This window comes from Platalea leucorodia, assembly GCF_965183815.1.
Source record: "Platalea leucorodia genome assembly, chromosome: 3".
Lineage (NCBI taxonomy): Eukaryota > Metazoa > Chordata > Aves > Pelecaniformes > Threskiornithidae > Platalea > Platalea leucorodia.
In genome coordinates, this window is record NC_138825.1 from 76,071,087 (window position 1) to 76,092,525 (window position 21,439).

At 43.8% G+C, this 21,439-nt stretch overlaps 1 protein-coding gene across 3 annotated transcripts in view; it reads left to right on the top strand.

Moving 5' to 3' along the window:
* FYN (FYN proto-oncogene, Src family tyrosine kinase) overlaps positions 1-19,810 on the top strand; it is a 140,664-nt gene extending 120,854 nt beyond the window's left edge. For all 3 annotated transcript variants that reach the window (XM_082306376.1, XM_082306375.1, XM_082306377.1), the window contains 2 exons: positions 7,740-7,871; positions 16,945-19,810. In XM_082306376.1, the coding sequence (XP_082162502.1) occupies positions 7,740-7,871; positions 16,945-17,153 (341 nt within the window). In that variant the 3' untranslated portion in view covers positions 17,154-19,810. The remainder of the gene's footprint in view (positions 1-7,739; positions 7,872-16,944) is intronic.
* Positions 19,811-21,439: the final 1,629 nt, after the last annotated feature.

Below are 21,439 nucleotides of genomic sequence, written 5' to 3' on the forward strand. Positions count from 1 at the left end.
TTTACCAGTCATGCTTAGTTGTCAGATGTTGGTCCAAGTTTGCAGAGCTACAGTTTTGTTCTCTTTCTGTTGGCAGTACATTGGTAGTGCTTGCTCAATACATGCCAGTAAATACCACTCCGTCCATTTCAGTGCCAAAGCCAAGGAGCGTCCCGTTAAACCCTGTTGTATGTCATCAGAAAGCACAGGTCGGTTAAGTACTTCATAACCTGCATTTGCCCCTTTCTGTAGTGAGTTTTTTCTCTTGACCAGAAGTCCCTGTTTCAGCATGGATTTTGCCATTAATTCTTAGGAAAGAGCTAACCTCTTCCTGTAACTTTCAAGTGTTGACAGAAGGAGCCAGAGAGTTTCCAACATGCCTTGTCTTGGCCTGGGAGCAGCAGCTCTCATGCCGTTCGCACCCCTCTGAACTGCTGTCAGCAGTACCTAGTCGCAGGGATGTGGATCAGAGGCTGCGTCCGCCCTAAAAGTTGCCTGCTTCACATTCGGACAGCGAGGCCTGATTATTCTGGGGGGGCCCTTGAAGAACCCGTGGTAGGAACTAATGCAGAGAGTTAACCACTATTGATTTCAGCCTGAGGGTGGGAATTGCTCCTTGCTAGAAAAAAAAGCCTCGTGTCATTCTCTCCAGAGTAACAAGAGTGTCTGCAGGCTCTGGTAGACAGAAAGCTGCATGCTTGCCCTTCCCCTGTGTAAAACGAGAAGAGTGTTCCTTGAACAAGGCAGCCAGATCCAGTCTGCAAAATGGCTTTGAAACAGAGTCCTATATTATCTCTGTTTCTGTCTGGTTTACTGCCATGTCTTTTGTTCCCTTTGGAAACCACCCAACGTATAGTTTGACATGACTAATTATTTGTTTTAATAGATAAGTATGTGACCTGCTTCTGGCCAGATCTCTTCAGGCTCCTGATCCCTGGGAAATCCTCTGATGACCTGTTTGCTGCCTGGTTTAAATCTCTCAGAGGCTCTTGCCCTCTTCACATATTAGAAAGCTATGGAAACCTGCCTGACTGATGTTGAGGAGAAGCTTAGTTTTTTTAAGACAATAAAAATGATTGGATTCTGGGTGGGAAAACTTCAAGCAGAGAAAAGCATAATGCTGGGACTGGCAGGGAGAGGGAGCGTAGCCGTGGGTACCTCCTGCCCTTCTTCCATGGTAGAAATCACTTGTATTGTGGAAAAAGTGGCTGGGAAGGAACTGGTTTGGCTTTTAACCTGCATCACTGATGATCAGGAGATCTGAATCGCCTTTGCCTGGCTTCATCTCATGGTGCGAGTATGGAGAAGTCACCTATCCTTCCCATACTTCAGGGCAATGGGCAATACTGCCTTCCCCTGACCTCAGGGTCAGGCTTAAGTCCTTCAGAGCTACAGAATTCCTTAAAAGAGAGACCCAAAGAGCTGTAATCGCAGGCATTCTGTAGAAAGGTTTTCCTACTTTCGCTAATGTTTTTTTGACCCTTTCTTAAGTGGTAGCTTGTTTTAGGGAGGGGTGCATTTTTGACCAAGCAGCACACTCAATTTACATTTCATCATAATTAACCTGGCTTCCAAGCCAGTTGGGCAGCCAGGGTGAGCCTAGAACCTTTAATTTATAGAGGAAGAAACAGGGTTTCTAATGGGCCGCGGAATTTTTCTTTAAGTGGGATTCAGTCCTGGTTTGTTTAGTTAAACTTCAGATTTGAGCATTGCTTGGTGGAGACCACAGTATCAGAAGGAAATGGTTGCCTCTGCTTGTTTCCCATGACCTATTACTTCAGCCTCCAAGGGGATGCATCTGGGGACTGCTCTGTTTATCTAGCTGACTACTGCTTCAGTGGGAATTTTGACACAAGAGGAGAGCCGGGCCAGCGGAGGGGAAGGGGATGGGGAGCGCTCCAGACTGGCAGCTCCTGTGGGAGAAAGGAAATGTTTTGCCTTGTGAAATCTGAAGATTAAAGTCTTTGGTCACTCTCTCCTCAGCAGTCATCTTTCTCTTGGCTTAAGTGTGTTAGTACAGTGCTCGCTGTCGGCGTGGGGCAGAGGTGGTTTTCTCCAGCCTTGCTTGATCTCCTGTTCCCTTCCCCCACTGTCACTTTTGTCTCTGATTAAATATTTTGAAAGGAAACAGATGGGGATGCTTTGAGCCCCAGCGGGCTAGAGTGCAGGATTCCTGAACCTGTGTGGGTATTACTCAGCCTGGTGGTAACGTTTTACTGACCGGTTTATTTTCTTTTTGATTTGAACAAAGGAGGCCTGACTGCTCCTGATTTATGAGAGGTAAATAAAAAGCGGTTCGTTGTCTGCACTGCCATTTCTCAGCAATCGTCAGGAAGGAAAGAGATGGTCACGCCACTAATGATTTAAAGTGTGTGACTAGCAGCTATACACTGCCATTAAATAATACAAAAAAAAGTTCTTGGCTTGTAATGAGCATTTGGCTCCTCTTGCTTTTAGAGGAAGTGAGTAATCAAAGGGGAAAAACATGCCTATTAAAGTGACGCCCATTTTAAAGGCTACACTGGTGGACTGTATTGCAGCCTGCACCGTCAGGGCTTGCTTCTTTTGGCTGTTGCTGTTGCAACATCTTCCCCCACACACAGTGTCAGGCATTCAGTCTTGTTTCCTTCCATCGGTGATGATGCTTGTGTCAGTCCTGTAAGGCAAGCCTTAAAACCTCTGGTATCCTACAGGACAGAGAGAAACTTCCCATCACCTCCAACACAGGATTTCCCATGCAGTTCTGCTACCCTCACACTGATCAGGTTCGCAGCTATGTGCAGTTTTGGCCAAGCACATGGCATTTTTGTGGAGAGTGCCGAGTGCTCCACAGAGTTGCTGGGGAAGAGTTGTTACTATTCTAAGCAGTAGCAGCTGATACAAATTTAAAATTGCCTTAATGAAAAAAGAGCACAGTTATTTTCCAGGCCTTGTTTCTACTGCATACACTGGCAGCACTCGCAGCAATGCCACTCCAAGCACACATGAAACAATAAGGATCTTTCTGATGCCTTCCAGACAAGTCAGAGCTATTTTGGGAGCTCTAGTACATGTTTGTAAATTCTCAGATCGTTTTTGCCTCTTTAACACTTAGAAATATCTCCTTCCTGCCCTGCTTAAAAACAAGTGATGCTTCTTATTTTGATTTCCTAGAAAGGAGCGGGGATATTTTTCTCCTTCCAGGCTCTCCCCAGTCCTTTTGTAGAGACTTGGCTCCCAGCTCACCAGCTAATCAGATCTCTCTTGTTCGCGACTGACTGTACTGCGGGTTGTAAAGTCCAGGGCTTTGTTCTTGCTCTTTGCCTGCCGTTCCCCAGGCGAGCCGTGGAGCGGATAGGAGGAAGGACTCTTGCTTCTCAACAGTCAGCCCCCGGGGTCCCGGAGGGGGATCACTCATAACGCTCCTACAGAGATGCCATCTGCTCTGCAAGAAGGAGCATGGCCAGGTCAAGAGGAAGGGCGAGGGGAAGGGGGGCATGCAGGCAGAGGGTGAGAGGGGTGTTCAGACCCCCAGTTCCACCCCTTGTCCCCCACTTCCTTGGGAGGGGTCAGCCTGCGGAGCCTGCTTCTGATCGCTGATGTTTTGCCAGGCTTGTAATTTCGTGTTCGTTCTCACAGCACAAAAAACGTAGTTGCGCAGTCCCTCCCACACGGCACTCATCATCGCCTACCAGGGCTGACTCGTTTCCTGTTACGTGCTTGCTTCAGCACTTCGTTTTTACCTTTTGTGGCTTTCCCTTTCCAGCGCCAGGAGCAATTCGCTGCTGCACTACGTTCTCTGGTCGCTAACCCGAGAGTTCCCGTGGGTTTTGGGTCTTAGAGCTTGGGGTGCTGCATTGGGTTTGGTTTTAAGATACAAGAGGTAGCAGCTTTGTAGCATTTCTGGAAACAGGATCATTATCAAGCTGGCAGTGGCTCTGGGGCATGAATTTCAGAGGTTTCTGCTTCGTCAAGATTTAGATCTGAAAAAACAAAGCTCTGAGGGATTTTCGCTCGCCTCAGAAGAAACCATGCTGAGAGTTGTACGTCAAGGTCACTCAATTATCCCAGCCCCCTCTGCTCCTTCTCGTCATGCGACCTGCTTATAGCTGACAAAGAATTAAAGCAGGGCCACGGATTGATTTTTCCAAAGGAAATCCTCCTGGGACATAACCTGTGTGAATGCCTGGGCAGGGCTGGGCAGAGGTCCCAAGAACAGGGCTGAGCCTCACAAAAATCCTCAGAGGTAGGAGGCAGGGCCAGCTGCCCTAACAGTAAATTGTACGAGCAGCTTTGGCTTGATGTGGTTGTGAGCAGTGCAGAAACCCAAAAAAGGCTTTCCCCAGGCTGAAATGTTTCAAAAAAGGGACAAAGATAAAAGCTGCAGATTAGTACCTCACTTTGGGGCAAAGACAGGCTATCCTGACCTAATGAATGCAGTGTGCGGTTGGTTTGTACGCGTGGAGTTACTGACCTGCTAGTTTGTAATAAAATGGGTTCCAGCAAAAAAAAGAGAAATCCCCCCCACTGATGTAAAATCTGCCTTCAAAGTAGGAGATAGGCTGCCTTGTCAGCTGGGGTAATTTGGCTTATCCGATTTATTAACATGCTTGTCAGTAATAAGCATTTTATCTGATGATCTGATGCTGTAATTTGTTCGCAGCACAAAGTCAGCTTGTTTAATAAGCTGATGAGGCCCGGGCAGAGGGAGGGGGTGGGTTTTTTAATCAGTATGTTGGGAAGAAAGTAAATGTGGAGACTGTGTGTCGGTCAGGAGCCATGCCCAGCATCTGGCCGGTGCGAACACTTCATATAGCAGTAGCAATCGGGAGGCTTTGGAGCAGTGCTCACCACGTTTGGGGATTTTTGTGTTTTCACAGAAGTGCACCGCCTGTGTCTCCACTGCCAGACATTAGATGGGAGCAGCACTTTGGGGGGACCCCTGTTAGACACACACACACCCCCACACACACCCATTCACACAAGCTGTGTGTGATCTCTTTATGTTATGGCAGTGCATGCGTTGTACCTGCAGCTGTGCAGGTGGCTAGCCTGGTACGTCCTCACTGGTCTCTGCTCTCCCCTTACTGATGGCTCTGCCATGCTGGGTTGCAGGCTCTCTTGGACCATCTAGCCTCCAGCATGCGTCGCAGGGCCAGAAAACCATGAGGCAAGGCCCTGCTAGCGACCTCTCTGCCAACCTTGTCTTTCTCTCCTCCCCATCTATCACTTCAAACCAAAGTTCAGGAAATACTGCACAAAATGCAGAACATGCGATTTTTGTGTTAGTTGTTTTAGACAGAGAATCACCCACAGCAGAAACGTAGAAACATAACAAGTAGCTATCCTGTCATTGGAAAATCCACAGCACAGACCACCTGTCTTCTCCAGCCGTGCTCATCACAGTCCAATGGGGTTTGTACTGCTCTAGCTCTCAGGAAAAGGGATGTGCTGGAATTGTCCCCCCTTCTCACCTACTTACCGTGCTTCTCATCTTCCCATGGTCCCTTGAGACACCATATACTCACCTCCCAGTGCCATACCAGCAGTAGATGAGGAAGGCAAAAATACCTGGGGAGTTGGCCACAAAGGAGTCTGAAGAGATTTCTTTCCTCCAAAGATCAGTTGTAGGTGGTTGCTACCTTTGGATCTGAGTATGAAGCACAAGGGAATTAGACCAGGTTTGGCTCAGCTTCTCGGAAAACACAGCTGATTAAAGAAAAAAAATTTGTTGAGTAAAATGTATGCAACACGCAAACAAGCAAACCCTCATGCTTGGCTATCTCACACACCACCAGCCAACGTCCAAGCCTTCAGGCTGCTGGCCAGTCTGGAGCTATTCGTTCAGCTGGCATAGTGTGTGTGTACTATCATCTCAGCTGCACGTATGAGAGAGCAGAGGGACATTAGCCCTCATATTCATGGCATGCCTGCATAAGCCCATCTAAAGCCATGCACTGTAGGCCTAGGGAACCCGACCACCAGATACGTGCAGCTTGCAGTTTTTCCGGGGGTCAGCAAGAGGTGTATAGCCCCAGGATCTGCCGGTGGTTGGGGGAGCCGGTGACAACCCCACATGGCTGCTGGTGCTGCTGAAGCAGGGCCAGCTTCCAGGACAGAGGCTCAAGTGGTGGCAGGCTGCTGCTACAGAGATCTCGGACATCACAGCCGAGGCAGTTTTTAAGCGAAGATGAAGTTCTGTAAATTTTGAGTCTTGTAAACTAAGACTGGTCCCATGAAGAAGTGTAAGTTAGGGAGATTGAGACCAAAGCCGAGCACCCAAATTTTAGCCCCTGTCTGCATATCAACTAATGAAAATACAGAAAAGGCAGACTATTTTGAAAGTGAATAGACATCCAAAAATCCTCTGGCACCTTTGCAAATCGAACCACTGATGTGTTGATGTTAAACTAGACTTTAAGTTCCTGACTTCAGGCATTAGGGATTTGAAACTTTGTCTCACGTCTTTTAATTTAGCAGGACTTATTTGAGCAACTGCAATTTTCCCTAGAAAAACGTATTTGTTTCTGAGTAATATTCTCTCTTAGGATCACTTACATGTAGAGCAGGAAAAATTTTAGCGCACCTGATGTTTTACTAAGTAAGGAGATGAGAATTACCATGTTTACTTTGTACTCTGAGTCAAGTCAGATTGCGGCGTACCGCAGAAGACACGGGGCATCGAGCACTGGATGTGATGGCAGAACAGCGCTGGCAGGGAACTGTAAACAGTGCCGTAACTTCACTCCCTGAGAGCGATTTGTCCACGTTGTTACACTTTCCACACTCCTCCTGAAAGCTAAGAGAACTTTTATGAGAGGGTGGTGAGAAGTCAAAGTCAGTCTGTTTCCAAATTCAAGAGTGTTTGTCACTAGGGATCAGCAATAAGCAATGCAACTCTTTTGCCTGTATGTTAATACAAGGCACCAGGGAAACGTCTGCATATTTTTTCGTACATGCTACAAGTTAATTATTACCACAAGACTTTTCTTTAAAGTCGTACTGAAAATATTTTCCCTAAGAAAACAGTAAATGATTGGAAAAGCAAATAAATCAGTGTTTAAAGGCTTGTTATCTTACCATCCTTACCACAAGTGGCTCCTGCGAGCTCTGATGATGGATGAGCACGTTAGAACTGCACGTATTTAAGGCACTACAGACTTTTCAGTGCCAGGAGCTTAAAGTACACTGCCAAGTTATAAATCACAGGCCAAAGTTGTGCCTTGACATCATTGCACTCCAAGCAACTCGAATGGCAGTATTATTTTTAAGTCCTTGCATGTTTCTAATGAAATATTAGGTTTGTTTTTAATTTACGTTTTTACCATGTTTGTTTGTTTTGCATTTTGCTCAGCTTGAGCAAGGAAACTGTGAGGTACATTTCCAATAAATCTCACTTCTAGTCATACGTGCTGTGTTCGACTTGCAAATATCACAGGGAAATGTTAGATTAAAACATTTTGGGAGAAAGAATTTCTATTATATTGGGCTTATTGGTTTTTAAAACGTTTTTTTCTTTTATAAGATGTCAAACCTAAGTTAAAATGTCTTAGCCTTCCCTTGGGATATGGGACAAACACACCCCTTCCCTGCTAAGTCTTTCTTCCTGCCCTACGTGTCCCGCCCGCCTGTCCTCTCTGTCCGTACTCCATGGAGCTGTTTGCTAACACTTGCCTGAAGCTCTGTCCACCTGCACGTGTTGCAGAACACAACAGTCACCCGCGAACTGGTACTTTGATTCTGTCTCTATTCTGATTAAGACTCATTTATTCTTTCATTAGGTGCAAAGTTTCCCATTAAATGGACTGCGCCAGAAGCAGCGTTGTATGGAAGGTTCACAATAAAGTCGGATGTGTGGTCTTTTGGGATCCTACTGACAGAGCTGGTAACAAAAGGGAGAGTGCCATACCCAGGTAAGAAAACAGTCTGAGCCCTGCTTGACCTGGGGAAAGGAATGGGAATGAGCCATATGCTTAAATTGGAATGATTGTTTATTTTCACTGGGCTCAAAGGAGGATGGTTATCATGCGTAAGTTCTGTGTATGCTTGAAAACAGTCCTGACTCTGAAAGCTGCTGTGGGATGGTCATGATAAAAATGACAAGAGGACAGAAAATCCAACATATTCATTTCTAATTTTTTAATTGTTCTCAATTCAATTAATATACTTTCTAGACAAATAAAGAAAGCACTATACTGTGGAGCAAATACTTCTCCATAGCATGACATTCACTTTAAGATACCAACAGTTAAAATCCCAGAGTGGCATTACTGCGTTTATTCTGTCAGTCTGGTTCCCTGCAAGGTTTGATCACTGTCTGAATGTCTGGTATTACCCAATCTCTTTTTTATAAACTCCTAAATTTCAATCCTTGGTTTTGAGATGGATGGAAAGGAAAGAAAATAATTCTGTCATGTGCAGGCCGGAGCTTATGGCAGGGTCACAGCGGGGCCAGATTCTCTGCATGGGGGAACTGGGGGCCCCATGGATCTTTTTTGAACCCCTGCCAAGTATCTGATGGATTAAGATTTGTAGGAGGGGTGACTGGATCTGCCTATGCAGAAAGAGCTTTTCATTCTGTTGCCCCCCTGAAGATTGTAGGCATTCAGGTGAAGAGGAAAGGGGTGAGGTGAAAGCAGTGCATTACATGGAAAAGAATTTAATCCCTTCATTTTCTTATCAGCACACATACTAACAACAGGGCATCTAGCTGTATCTCTATTCTTTTTATTAAAAAAACCTCTAAATACTCACCAGTATGACTGTGTGCACTGCAGCTGATTTAATGGAAAGTGCCCTAAAGCAGTTTCAATTTTCCAGTCTGTGCTGTGATCAAGCAGTCAGATCTATACATCAGATTGCAGAGGAGAAGCATCAAGGTGGAGTTCAGTTTATCCTATGGTATCTCACGCCACTTCAGAAGGCTGAACTCAGCAAAACTGAACTCCCAAAGTTTTACCAGGAATTTCAACTTTGCTAGTGCCTAGCAGCCAGTAGCTGGTATTTGGGAAGAGAATATGGGGACTGGAAGGCTTCTCATGATCAGTAGTGAATTTTGGCATGATTAACAGGGAGCAGCTTAGCAAAGCCGTGACTGTGACAACAGAATGAGGTAGCAGAAAGCGAGATGACGTGTTTCTGTGGGATGGATGAGTCCCTCTGCCCAGCACTTCCCCATGCAGTTAAAGAAAAGCGGGTGTTGCCACCACCCAGAGTGGCTGGGTCAGTAGCCAGCACAAAGGTCTTCTTGCCATGAGGATTACCGGCAGTGGGATGGGAGAGCCATGATTTCTGTGGGTTTATTGAGGGTTAAATGCAGACATGGCAAGGTGTACCAAGGTCAGAGACAGAAAGAAGATGAGTAAGACTTTGCTGATACGGTGTTGCTCCCAGAGCGTGGGCAATGCTCCTCGTTGGGCTGCAAGAAGAGGAAATTCCTAGTCAATACCAGCAGAGTGGGTGCACAGGGGCTCTCACCAGCCAAGGCAGAGTTAAGGTGATTTTTTTTTCCTGAGCTTCACGTTGGTGGGGCAGAGATGCTTAGTGACTAGTCTTCTCTCTTATCACGTGCATGAGCACAGACACATGCACACACACAGGAAAAATACTATTCTGGGCAAAAGTGACCATCTACGCCCTGTGTTAACTCACAAGTTTGTAACTGAACACAGTGTTGGCCATAGCAGCAGAGGATGTCTGCACTTCCCAAGTGTTCCTTTCCCTCCCCGAAGGAGAAAGAGGCCACTGGATGTGTGTTTAAGTGCTTGCAATATATAACTTCTTGTAGGACCCACGACAGAAATCTCAGGCATGGTCTGTGTCCTGAAAATGTGGACAGTTTTATTATGTGGCAGTTTGAGCACATCAAAGACAACTAGTGCGTCCTCCCCCTTCATCCCTCACTACATAAAGCCATCACACGCTGGAAGTCCTTCCTGCTCACTCTCCCCGACCCGCGCTAGGAAGACATCAAGTAGCTGGAAGCAACTTTTTGTGTGTTTACATATCACAGAGTCAGCGATTTTCTGGATGGTCATGTACTGCCTCGGTTACGCACTGCCCGAGCTCTGCGCCAAGGCCCTTCCTCCCCACTGGGACTCCAGCCCTGCTCAGCCAGGAGGTCTTAACCATTCTCATGGTCACCATCTCTCCCCTCTCTGTCAGTTTTACCTAAGGGCAGCCTCTATTTTAAATTTGAATTTCCAAAGTATTTAGAGATTTCAATTCGGTCTCATTACCCAGACCCTAACTGGGAAAGCTTTTATAGGCTGGAGGGGAACTGGGGCCTTCTCAGAAGGGTCTGTCTTTGCATGTGGGTTGAAAAGAGGGCTCGGACTTCCCAAGGTGACAAAGACTTCCCGAGCTCCTCAGAAAAGACTATTTTCCCCTAACCTAGGATCATCCATCTCCTTCATGCTGGGAAGAGGAAGGACCTCCTGGAGGGATAAAGCCTCATGAATTCAGGTCCCTGTCTGGGACGGGGAGTAGGGTTCATCAAATGCACCCACAGGGCTTTTCCTGCCATCGTGGCATGGCTTGCACAAGGAGGAAAAGATGTGAGTCCAGCCACCCTGAGAGGCAAGACTCAGCCCTCCTCACCCAAGTAGACAACCTGTAGGTGAGAGAATGCAGTTTGTAGGCACTGCCAGCCATTTTGGCACCCAAGGCATGTGGATTTGCAAGCTCTGGAAAGGGTCAGCCTTGAAACAAAGAGGGTCATGGAGCTGTCACTCTGCTGTAATACCCAGTTTCTGAAATAGTTGTGGGCATGTTGTCCTGGTGTTCCTCCTTACAGCTTGTAGCAGGCCAGGGGGAGCGGAGAGAGGCCCTCAAACAAAAGGATTGCTCTCTTGCTTGACAAGATCTTAGTGCCTGGAGAGGTTATTTTTAGCACACACCCCAGTCCTGTGGTGGTAACCATGCCCACAGGGCACTGTACCTCATGCTGTGGAGAACCAAGCATTGCTTTAAGCTTGTGTAGAAGGAGGGAGAAGCACAATGAGGAGGACAGAAGAAGGCAGGCAGTATATAGGAGGGGAACAGACTATGTGGAACAGGACTTGGCATTCATTGTCCCCCAGATTTCAACCAGTTCCTGTCCTGATGCCCCATTTTGGAAGAGAGGCTGCAGCAGTGGCGGGATATGTGAGCAGTAAAGATTTTGCTGTCAGAGATGAAGATTGGGCTAGAGTTCATAACCAAGCCTTGCCCCAGATCCTATAGCTCCCAGAAGCAAGACTGACTTTTTGACAGGTGTCCTCATCTTCATCCTTCAACCAAGACTGTTTCTCTGTCAATGGACGTAATGGATTGCTATGATTGATAGCTAATTTATTAGTGCTTTTCCTAGCCTTCCCTAATGCTTTCCCATTCTTTTAACAAGGCAGCCGATTGAAATAAGCAACTGTCATATTCTTTCTGGGCATTGAGGTTCTATTTCCCCTATTACAATGGGGAAATAAAAACTAGATATGGGCAGAAGAGGAGCCAAGTTTAAAAATAGTCTGCTTAGTCAACCTTTTTCAATGTCTGTTTCCTTCCTCTTTTACAAATTCCCCTTGAATCTTAGTTTTGGTTTTTTTAATGGAGTTTAAGAGTAAGAGGCTGCATTTCTCTAGCAGTAGTCAGAGAATTTGGGGTTTTTTAACGTGTTAAAAAAAAATCTCAGCTGCACCAAACAAGCACCTCTGAACTTGCTCTTTCTGCTTTCTGCTGCACTTGTCATATCAAGAGCATTTACATTTTATGTCTAGTGTGACAGCCACCACGCTGCTATCCACGTTGCTACCTCCAGCCAGGCAGGTCTTTAAGTTTGGGCTCCAAGCAGGTCTGCAGTCCCTGGGGAGCTGTGTTCAGCCTCCTCATCTGTGGGGGAAGCTGGGCCACAAGTGCCAGAGAGCGAGCGCATGGTCCGCTGCCCAAGGCTGGGGCCGAGTACACATCAGTGAGCTGGCATGTGTGTGTGTCATCGTGGACGGTAAATAAGGAGAGAGATGCATGCTCAGCACATAGCACAGATAAGCTCAGGTGGGTTTCTTTGTAAGCTGGAAAGCTCCACTCACAAATGCTGTAGCTGAAAGTTGCATCTCTTATACCAAGCAAATAATTACTTATTTTAAAAACAAAAACAAAACAAACAAACAAAAAAACCCTCAACAGATCTTGATAGCCTAGCTTTGTGGGTGTTTTGAGGATGAGGAGCTGTTGGGGGTTTTCAGGCCTTAATTTCTAAATGAAGTGGCATGACTTCCAGATTTTTAAAACTAGTTACTACTTTTGCACAGAAATAACTAGGTTCATATTGTACTCAGTAAGAACAGCATTATGCTTCAAAGGTTGTCTTCCTTTAGGAGCAGCTTTCCTGTCCCCTTCAGTGCTCTGTCATGCCTGTGTATGGAATAATCTCCCTGCCTAAGTCCCATATCCCATCCCTGGGCCCTCACCTCTGGCTTTTCTTTGGGGCTGTCCATGGAAGTTAGAAATTCTGCTTCTAGATCAAACTGAACAAAACCCAAAAATCAACCTGTCTCTATTGTACCTCTCTCTTGAGACCATGCTCTGAGTGCCAATGTGATCCAGCCTCTCTGGAGGACTACACAGTTGTACCTTCTCAACTGTACTAGAGAAGGGCCAACATGTCCACGTCTGAGCAACCTTTGAACATGAGCAGAGGCACAGCTCTGGGTTCTTGGAGAATCTGAAATATGGCACGTCTGGGGATGGACAGCAGCTGAGCTCTTGTTTTAAGAGTCCTACTTTAAGCATTTGTGTCTGTATTAGTTTGATCCTTGGTCTGAAAGCATGCAGTGGGCCTTGAAGAAGCATAATTCTCAGTCCAACAGAAGAAAGCAAGAATAAAATGACTTAAAACCATCACTGTCCTCGCTGGACTTCGCGTTGCCCAAAGTAATCTATATAGCTTATTAGCTTTGGATGTGGGGATGCTGCCTAGTTACAGTATTGTTTCCTGTCTTCTGGAAGAGCAGCGTTGCCCAGATCTGTGCTATTTGCACATCTGCTCTGCTCCATCTAATCAAGCTCCTCAGAACACTCCAAAGCACTTTCCAGTGTTTTCTCTAGCCACAACTGGAAACTTTACTTTATCCTCTTTTATGTCACAGTAACTCTTACTACTGTAGCTTTTCTAGGAAAAGTCAAGCGTTTCTGTCCCCAGTCCATATGGGCAGTAGATTTTTATTGTACTGAGCATTAAAGTAGTCGTATCCTGTGGCATCCTAAGATCGTTGGAGGTTTCACTAATAAAGCTGGATGGTGGGAGGTTATTTCAATTTTGGTCTTCTCAGGGAATAAAAAGCTAATGGAAAAGTCATCTTTTGGAAATTGGATGTTTCCTTCTTGGTCCAAATGGTGATTCTAGAAACATCATGAGCACAAATTGATTTTTCAAGCAGGTGAAATAGCTGTAGTCTACAGAAGAATATTGCCGAGTATTTTATTCCACAGATTTAAGGATTTTAGGATAAACTTTTAAGGGGTCTAGAACTGTACTGCAAGCAGAATTTCATTTATTATTTACTAGAAGAGTTGAAACTCTTGTGTATTCATTAGGAGAGAGGAGTTGAGCAGACTGCTCAAATATTCCCTCTGTGGTGTTAGAAATGCAGACACAACAGGCTCCTGCTATCAAAAGAGAAACACTAGAACTTGTACGATAAGATAAGCGAATGTAGATAATAGGTTTGTAAACATAAATAGGCCTTTTAAGAGCTAAAAAGTATACCTGAAACACTGCTATTTTTATAAGTCTGACTAATAATCCAATCGACTTTGAAAAAAAATGTATTTGAAAGTCCTTTTTTAAATTAGCAGCACATGTCAAAACCAACTTAATTTCTTTGGCAAATCCTAGGTGCTGCAGCCCTCACTGGACATATGAATTCCAGTAAGGAACATGAGGATTATTTGGTTTAGTTTCATATCTGGATTTTACTGGGAGGGAGGGGAAAGGAGAAAGGAAAAGAAGGGCGTTTTTCTGCATTATACCATGATGAGAAAACCTGGCTTGACTGACTTTCCAGGGACAAAAAATGACTGTGATTTCAGGCAGCAATGTCTCTTTTATGTTCTTTTTTCTATCCTTTTTTAAAAAAAAGGGAAGTGAAGAGCTGTTTAGGTTTTTCTTCCCCCCTCTCTTCTCAGAGTTTTTCTTCCAGCACAGAGTTCCTTATCAAGTTTCAGAGTGCGCTTTGCAGCACTGAGTAATGCACTGGATAAAAATACCAAACATTTGATATCTTAGAATAACAAATCAGTTGGGAAGGAGCTTTTCTGCTGCTGTTGCTTCCACCCATGTTGTATTTAAAGGGGTACTGCCAAAATAAAAACAAAGAATTCAGTTTGTTTGTGGTTTAGGTATATACAATAGATGAGTTACTGGTAACACTTATTTTCATAGCCTTTAATATGTAAGGGAAGCAAAGCACAGCAGAAGTTCTTGCCCCAAAATGTGACGCAATTCAGCTGATTCAAAGGCAAAGATATGAAAAAAGGATGCAGATTTTTATTCAAAACACAAATTAAAAAAACTAATAACGAGAACACGCCAGCAAAACGCCCCTTTTTTTCTCATAGCATCTTGAAAACAGCAAGACCAGAAGGTTTGGGTTGATGCTGCCTTTGGGTTGGTGATGACTAACAGACCACTAGCATTGTTTTGTAATTTAATAAAAAAGTAAAATATGTTTGAAAATGTTCTTGTTGGATAACGAGGAACACCCAAACATTTGTTCAGTGTGTGGCAAGCTTTTCTGGTTTGTTGTGAGCCTGTGTGACCTAACAGTTTGGAGTCAATAATGCAGGAGAACCTCAACTCTGTGCAAAATCTGATGTCTGCGGAGGACTGTTACTACTCTGCTTTCATCATTCTGTGGAGTCCTAACCACAGACCACTTTAGGTGCCATACAAAGTGTTTGCTCCTACTCATAAACATCTAACACGGTGGGTGGATGCAGTTGATAACTCAAACACAAGAAACCAGTGCTAAAGTGCTGGTCTGCATGTTAGGAAATACTGTAAATCAGTGATCTAACCTTTCTTTTTCCAATTATCACTGCTAAAGGGAATGGTAAGGAGAGGTTTGTAGGAGGATGAGGCAGTTTTCTGGGGAGGTTCCTGCATGCACAACAGGCAGCATAAGAAACAGCACATCAGCACTTGTTTGAAAATGGAAGGTGCTGCAGTAAGCTAAGCAGAACTGTGAACTGACCAGGACATGGCCAAATGAGAGCCTAAATGCCAGTGGGGTAGCCTGCAAGAGGCTTTGAAAGTGAAGACAAGCAGCTGGTATCTTACATAGTAGGCAACAAGGAGCAAGTGGCAAGATCATGCAAGGGGTGGTTCCAGTAACAGGCTAGGAAAGTGATCCTTGCAGAGGCACTGCAAATGGATATCAGCAGGAGAAAATTACCCTGTCAAGATAAGAGGAAAAGGTGTTTTGTAATCCTAACATGAGATGAGAATCTAGATGTGGATGGTCAGGAAAGGCTATATTTTGCAGATGCTTCTTTCAAAACATCTTTAAGAATTAAACACAGCCAGGACGCGAGGACACAGAATAAAGACCAAAGACCAAATACAGCTAAGTTACCAGCCTAAATGCTATGCAGTGTAAGGATATTATTCCCACTAGACAAGTTGTAGAGTAGACAAATGAATCTGTATTGTGGAAGGTGGTTGAATTATTTCTCACAAATAAGTTTACCAAAAATACAAGGTAGAGACGATCCCCTGGGTCCTGAAAGTGGGACAAAAAAATTCTTCAAAAGAACAGCCTGGAAGAACAGAGTGGAGGAGACCCTGGGAAGGATGGTGCCATGGAAGCCAAGGGAGGATAAGCTAACAGAAAGAGCAACATCAAGGTGCTGCTTTCTAGACTTGGTCATGGAGGAACTTAAGTGTCCCTACTAGTTCTCCCGCATAGCTGCTTGGCAGGACCCACTAAGCCAGGGAAGTGAAGCCTGCAGATATTTTTCAGCAGAGGACTGGAGCAGGGCTTGCCAACGGGCAAGCCACAAAGCTTGCAGTCCGTGTGCACACTTTCTCTGAAATACTTCTGCATGCCTGTGGTGCCAATCTTACCTTTGGTTTTGTTAAAAAGCCAAAGGAATTACTGGAAGAGATATTTAAACTAAAGTTGAGGTTGACTGCAGTTCATGTATGGTGAAAAGCAGTTCAGCAGAGGAATCAAGAGTTGAAGGGGTGGCATAGAAAAGACAAGGTAGCAAAGGGCCTGGGTTGCCTCTTAGAGACGGGCATGATGGTCATATAACTTTTTACGTTTTTTGAGAGAGCGCTATGGTTCTGCAGTGGAGCTGTTTTGCTTGGCATTTGTCTTGTCTTCTGAGCAACTTTGTTCTCTTCTGGGTTGGGACGGAAGAGTGGAATATGGTAGAAACAATACTAACCAGCACAGATCGAGGCAGTGCAGATCAGCAGCAGCAGTAAGCTTCTGAACTGACGCTGAAGGTAATGCTGCTGGACATTCCTGGTAGCCCAAAGTAGCAGAGTTTGTCTTGAAGTCTCTGCAGCATGGCCTCATAGGGTGCTTCCAGAAAGGCCCACGCTCCGTGTCAGCGTTTCAAAAATTCATCTTAATTTCTAGAATTTTGAATAGTATTTGTTGTAATGCATATTTTCCTTAACCACTTCACGTAATGTATTTCCCGGCTACTGTTGTTGGAGAGGGAAAGTGCCAAATCCTGCCCATTGTGAATAAGCCAAGAAGGTAACCATGGGAGCAGCGCTTTACTCATCACTGGATCCTAAAACCCTCTACTAAGAAAGAAAATAATCCAAGTTACCTTGCAGTAGATGAAGAGCTGAGACAGGGCATCAGGGTGGTTTTGTTTCACTTGTTTGAGCCAAAAGAAATTAGTATGATCAAGAAAACCATATGTATTGTAGATATAGTTATACTCAGGTTAATTTTGGTGTAATTTAAGTGTGGATTTGTCTGCCCTTCACAGGCATGAATAACCGTGAAGTCTTGGAGCAAGTAGAACGTGGTTATCGGATGCCATGTCCTCAGGACTGTCCCATCTCCTTGCACGAGCTCATGATCCACTGCTGGAAAAAAGACCCAGAGGAGCGTCCAACTTTCGAATATTTGCAGGGTTTCCTTGAAGACTACTTCACTGCAACAGAACCCCAGTACCAGCCTGGCGACAACCTGTAAATCCCTGGTCTCCAGACAGTGTCATGAATTACCAGGTGTTTCTCAGCCCTGCCCCGCCTGTCCTTCGGCTTCCAACTCTGTGATCGGCTTCTCCAGAGCGCAGCATCTTCCAGCACCGCCGTGCGCAGGAGGGGCTGAAGCTGGGAACTTCCGCAGCCCTTTCCTACAACCACTTGTCCTAATAATCTGAATGTCCTGGATGATAAAGGAGAAAAACACTTGTTTTTTTCTTAATCAAAGACTCCAAAACTGCATTGTATTGATGTTATGTAAACTGCAAAACCTCTGTTCATTGTAAATAGTAACTCAGTGCCAATAACTGATCCTAGTGCTTTCCTTTTTTTAAAACGCAAAACCTATGTGATTTTAACTAGTCTTCTCCTGATTCAACTAAAAGTATTATTTTCCAGAAGTGGCCTCTTTGTCTAAAACATTTTTTTTCATGTTTTAACAAATAAAAAAAAAAAAAAATCAGGACAGGTGTTTGGTTTTTTGCTTTTTTATATATAAATATATATAATATATATACATACCTGTACATACAGTATATGGGTGCTATTGCAGAGGAAACTCATTTGGAATTGAATGAATCCTGCTGCAGCAGCACCCAGAAAGTGATAATTTTACTGCAGACATGAAAACACTGGCAGGATTCTCAAAGCCAGTGATCTAATTTTTGGCTTTTGCCAAGCATGATTTTTTTAAATTGGATTGCACTTTTTGTTTATGATTATGTACCTGTAGATGGTTGTAACTTTGCTCTTTCAGGAATCATGTGCTGTATTTACAGTAATGTTTCCAATGTTTGACAAGTGTGTGATGATTTGTTCTTGAAATTAAAACAAACGTATTTAAAGCAAGAAAACTACACCATCACCGTTTGAACTGGAAAATTGAAACTGCAAGGACTTCTTGTATCAAAACATGTATACTGAAATGTTTTGAAAAGATTTATTAAACAGTGTAACCACATTCAGATGGTCTTAAAATCATAGCATTTTAGCCATGTCCACCTGCTAAACTGTTGGTCATGCAACTAGGATTTTTCTGTTTTATGTGTAACATTTTTCCATTGTAAAATAAGTGTGTTAAATGTCCTGTACTGCTAATGAAATTACTTTCTCTATGTCTGCAAGTTCTCCAGTGGAATTACTATGCACTTCTTTACATTTCATGGGGGATGCACAGAACAAAGTATTACCTTTTCAGTTGTCTGTACCAGCCTTGAATTACTTACGTTTAACCAAAAACAAAAAATTCCTTTCTATTTCTATTGAGTTTTTAATACTGAGTTGCAAATTTTAAAGTCTTAATTACATTTTGTTATGGTTTCTTTGCAAGTTTACATTTTAAAACTGTTTAACTTTCTTAATTTAGTAATTAAAAAAAAAAGAGCATTTTACATTTGGATAGTTGTTCTTTTGTTTAAACTGTGGAGATAATGGTGGAGATGAGATAAAAACTTTTGAAGAAGGGGTGTCATGCCATTTGGGACACCAGATTTCATAGGAGCATGCAGACCAGTTACTTATGGGACGTCATTTTCCAAATTATGAAGCCAATATGTTTTTAAACAGCTGGAGTTCAACTGTAAGGAAGATGGTTGAATGCATAGCTAGTCTTTCATTTCTCTGTTCTACAAGCAGTTTATTCTTTAATAGTTCTGTTGCATTTAACGTGAATACTTTCACATTTACAAGTGTTGCAGGAAAAGATTTTCTATGCCTTGTATTGCTGTTATTGCTTTAAAATATTGCAGCCAAGTAAGGCTTCCTGACAGTTGAAACTTTTTTTTTAATTATTTAATACTTAGATTGTGAATTCGTATTCTGAATATTCACACATTTTCTAAAGAGAAGCTTTTTCTGTTCCTGAAAACTAACCCAATAATGAATTGAGATTCAGAGAACAAATTATCATCGTTGTTTTAATATTTTCTATACAAAACAGTGACTGAAAATCCTCTTGCAAAGGAAGGTTCCACACCTAGCCTTTCCTGAAGTGTGAATTTATATGGCAATGTTGCTTGTTACCAGATTTCCATGATAAATCGGTTAACGTTTTACATGTAGAGTCTATAAGTAATGTTATGTACATGATATATTCAATGTTGCTGTACCTGTAGCTGTGGAGTACTGAAGAGGCCGTAATTCTTGTTGGACTTTTAGCTTCCTCTTAGTACTTACAAAGCAAGTCGTGGTCCTCTTTTTCCCACAGCTACCCCCCTGCCTTAAAACGTCATCCACTGAACTGAGGACTCTGTAGTAACTCAGCGGGCTGGTGAAGCCAAAATGTCACATACTCAGCCCCGTGCTCGGTGGCAAAGCATGGCCGTTCTGCCAAGTTCCTTAGCAGCCTTTGCTATGCCACAAACTTAAGCGCAGTTTCCATCTGTAATGCGGGATGAGCCTAAAACATTATTCACCTATGTTTCTCGTTGGAAGTAAGACTCGGATGGGGCGTTGTTGGGGTTTTATGGCCTTTACTTCTGATTCTTGGGTTTGTTGTTCCTTGTATCGCATTCGGTCTACGAGTACCATGTTGGTCTCTGCCGCATCTCTGCCTGCAGCTGGCTTGTGTGCAGACTGGTGCCGCTGTTGAGTGGCAAATCCAGACCATTTCTCATCGGTAGCTCTTCTGCTTCTTTTTCTTAATGTTGGGAGTTTTGTTGTTTGGGTTTTTTAATCTCTCAAATAAAAACATTAGCAAAAATTTAAACAAGGTTGTTAGCATTTTTGCTATAAATTAATAAAACCTTTTTCTTAAGCACTGTGCGTACACCACAAATAGCTGTGTGGTGACTGTAAAAGTTGAATTATCATCAGATTAAAAATCTCCGCTTCCCTCCAATATTTTTTTAAACATAAGGCTAAATAAATCCCATCCAGATAAAAACAATTGGCCAACCGTTCCCCCCACCAGCACACCTGATGCCCAGCCGATCCTTGGTGTGGCAGTGAAGTTCCGGAAAAGGCGACCTGCCAGCAGCTGAAAGGACTCCATGGGATGACCCCGGCATCTCTAGGCCAAGCTTAATCCAATACCAGTCCCAGGAAAAATGACAGGCAAAAATGCAACGCTGCCGTGAAAGGGACAGTTAGTACAATTAATGCCTGTTAACACGTTTCTGTGAGAAGAAAATGAAGTGAGACTTGGTGGGTCTTCGAAAACATCCAAAGCTTGTCAAAGGCACTAACATGATATTCTCCGGCTTCTGCAAACAGTGTTCAGCTTAGTTCTATCTATCTGACGTTCTGGTTTTGATTTAATTACCACTGTGGAAAAGCAAAGTAAATACAAAACAGAAAAGTGATTAACTGCTAAAATTACAAGAATAATCATAAATGGAAAATCTGTCTCCAGCATGAGTGTTTCTCCTGAAGCCTCGAGACTGGAAAGGACTACCTGCAGGCCGAGAAGACAGATTGCTAAATGTATTTGACCTTGCCACAGAACTTCAAGGTGAGTGAGAAGTTGCTCAAATTTATTTTAATATGCGCCATCCTTTTCTCAAATGCTGCAATAAAGACTGCAGTACACTAATGAACGCTACCACATTGTACCCGAGGGATTTAAGGGCCTCACATGAGGCTGAGCCGAAGCATGCAAGAGCTATTAGGAGATATACAGTAGCTCCTCTTCCAATGTGTAGACAATATTCATTCATCAAAGAAGGCTTTTCCTGTCTAATGGGAAATTACCACCAGCAGTGCAGACAAAAGGATATTTATTTTCTCCAATTGTGTCAGTTTGAGGGTCTGTCTGTCTTTCAGGAATAACTGAAATCTGTTTGTAGCTCAGAAATCTTATTGTGTTCTGCAGTCTTGGTAAGCAGTGATTATAATTTCCTGTGACTCACACACAGGGCAATTTTATCACTGGAGGGGCTCCTGTCAATCGGGCCAGCATTCCCTGCCACCGTCACTGAAGAAAGGGGCACTTCAATTTCGGGTTTTCCTGGACAGACCAAACCAGAACCCGTGTCCCTCCAGCAGAAAAGGGAAAGAGGCCCCTCGCCAGGATGTCGCTAGCACAGGGTGCCAGGCTCTCCTTCCCAGCGCTCCTGAATTTGTCAGGAGAACTTCTGACAGCTAAAAGCAGGTTACTGAAATTCATTTTGAATGTTAGAGGGGAAATGCTAGCTTCACTTAAGTCTGTGAGATATTCTCTGTTGACTTTTAATACAACCAGTGTTCTTGTGTGTGTGTATATATATCTACATCTCAAAATGCAATTTGCACACAAAAACATCTATACCTACACAAACATCAATCTATCCCTTTGTA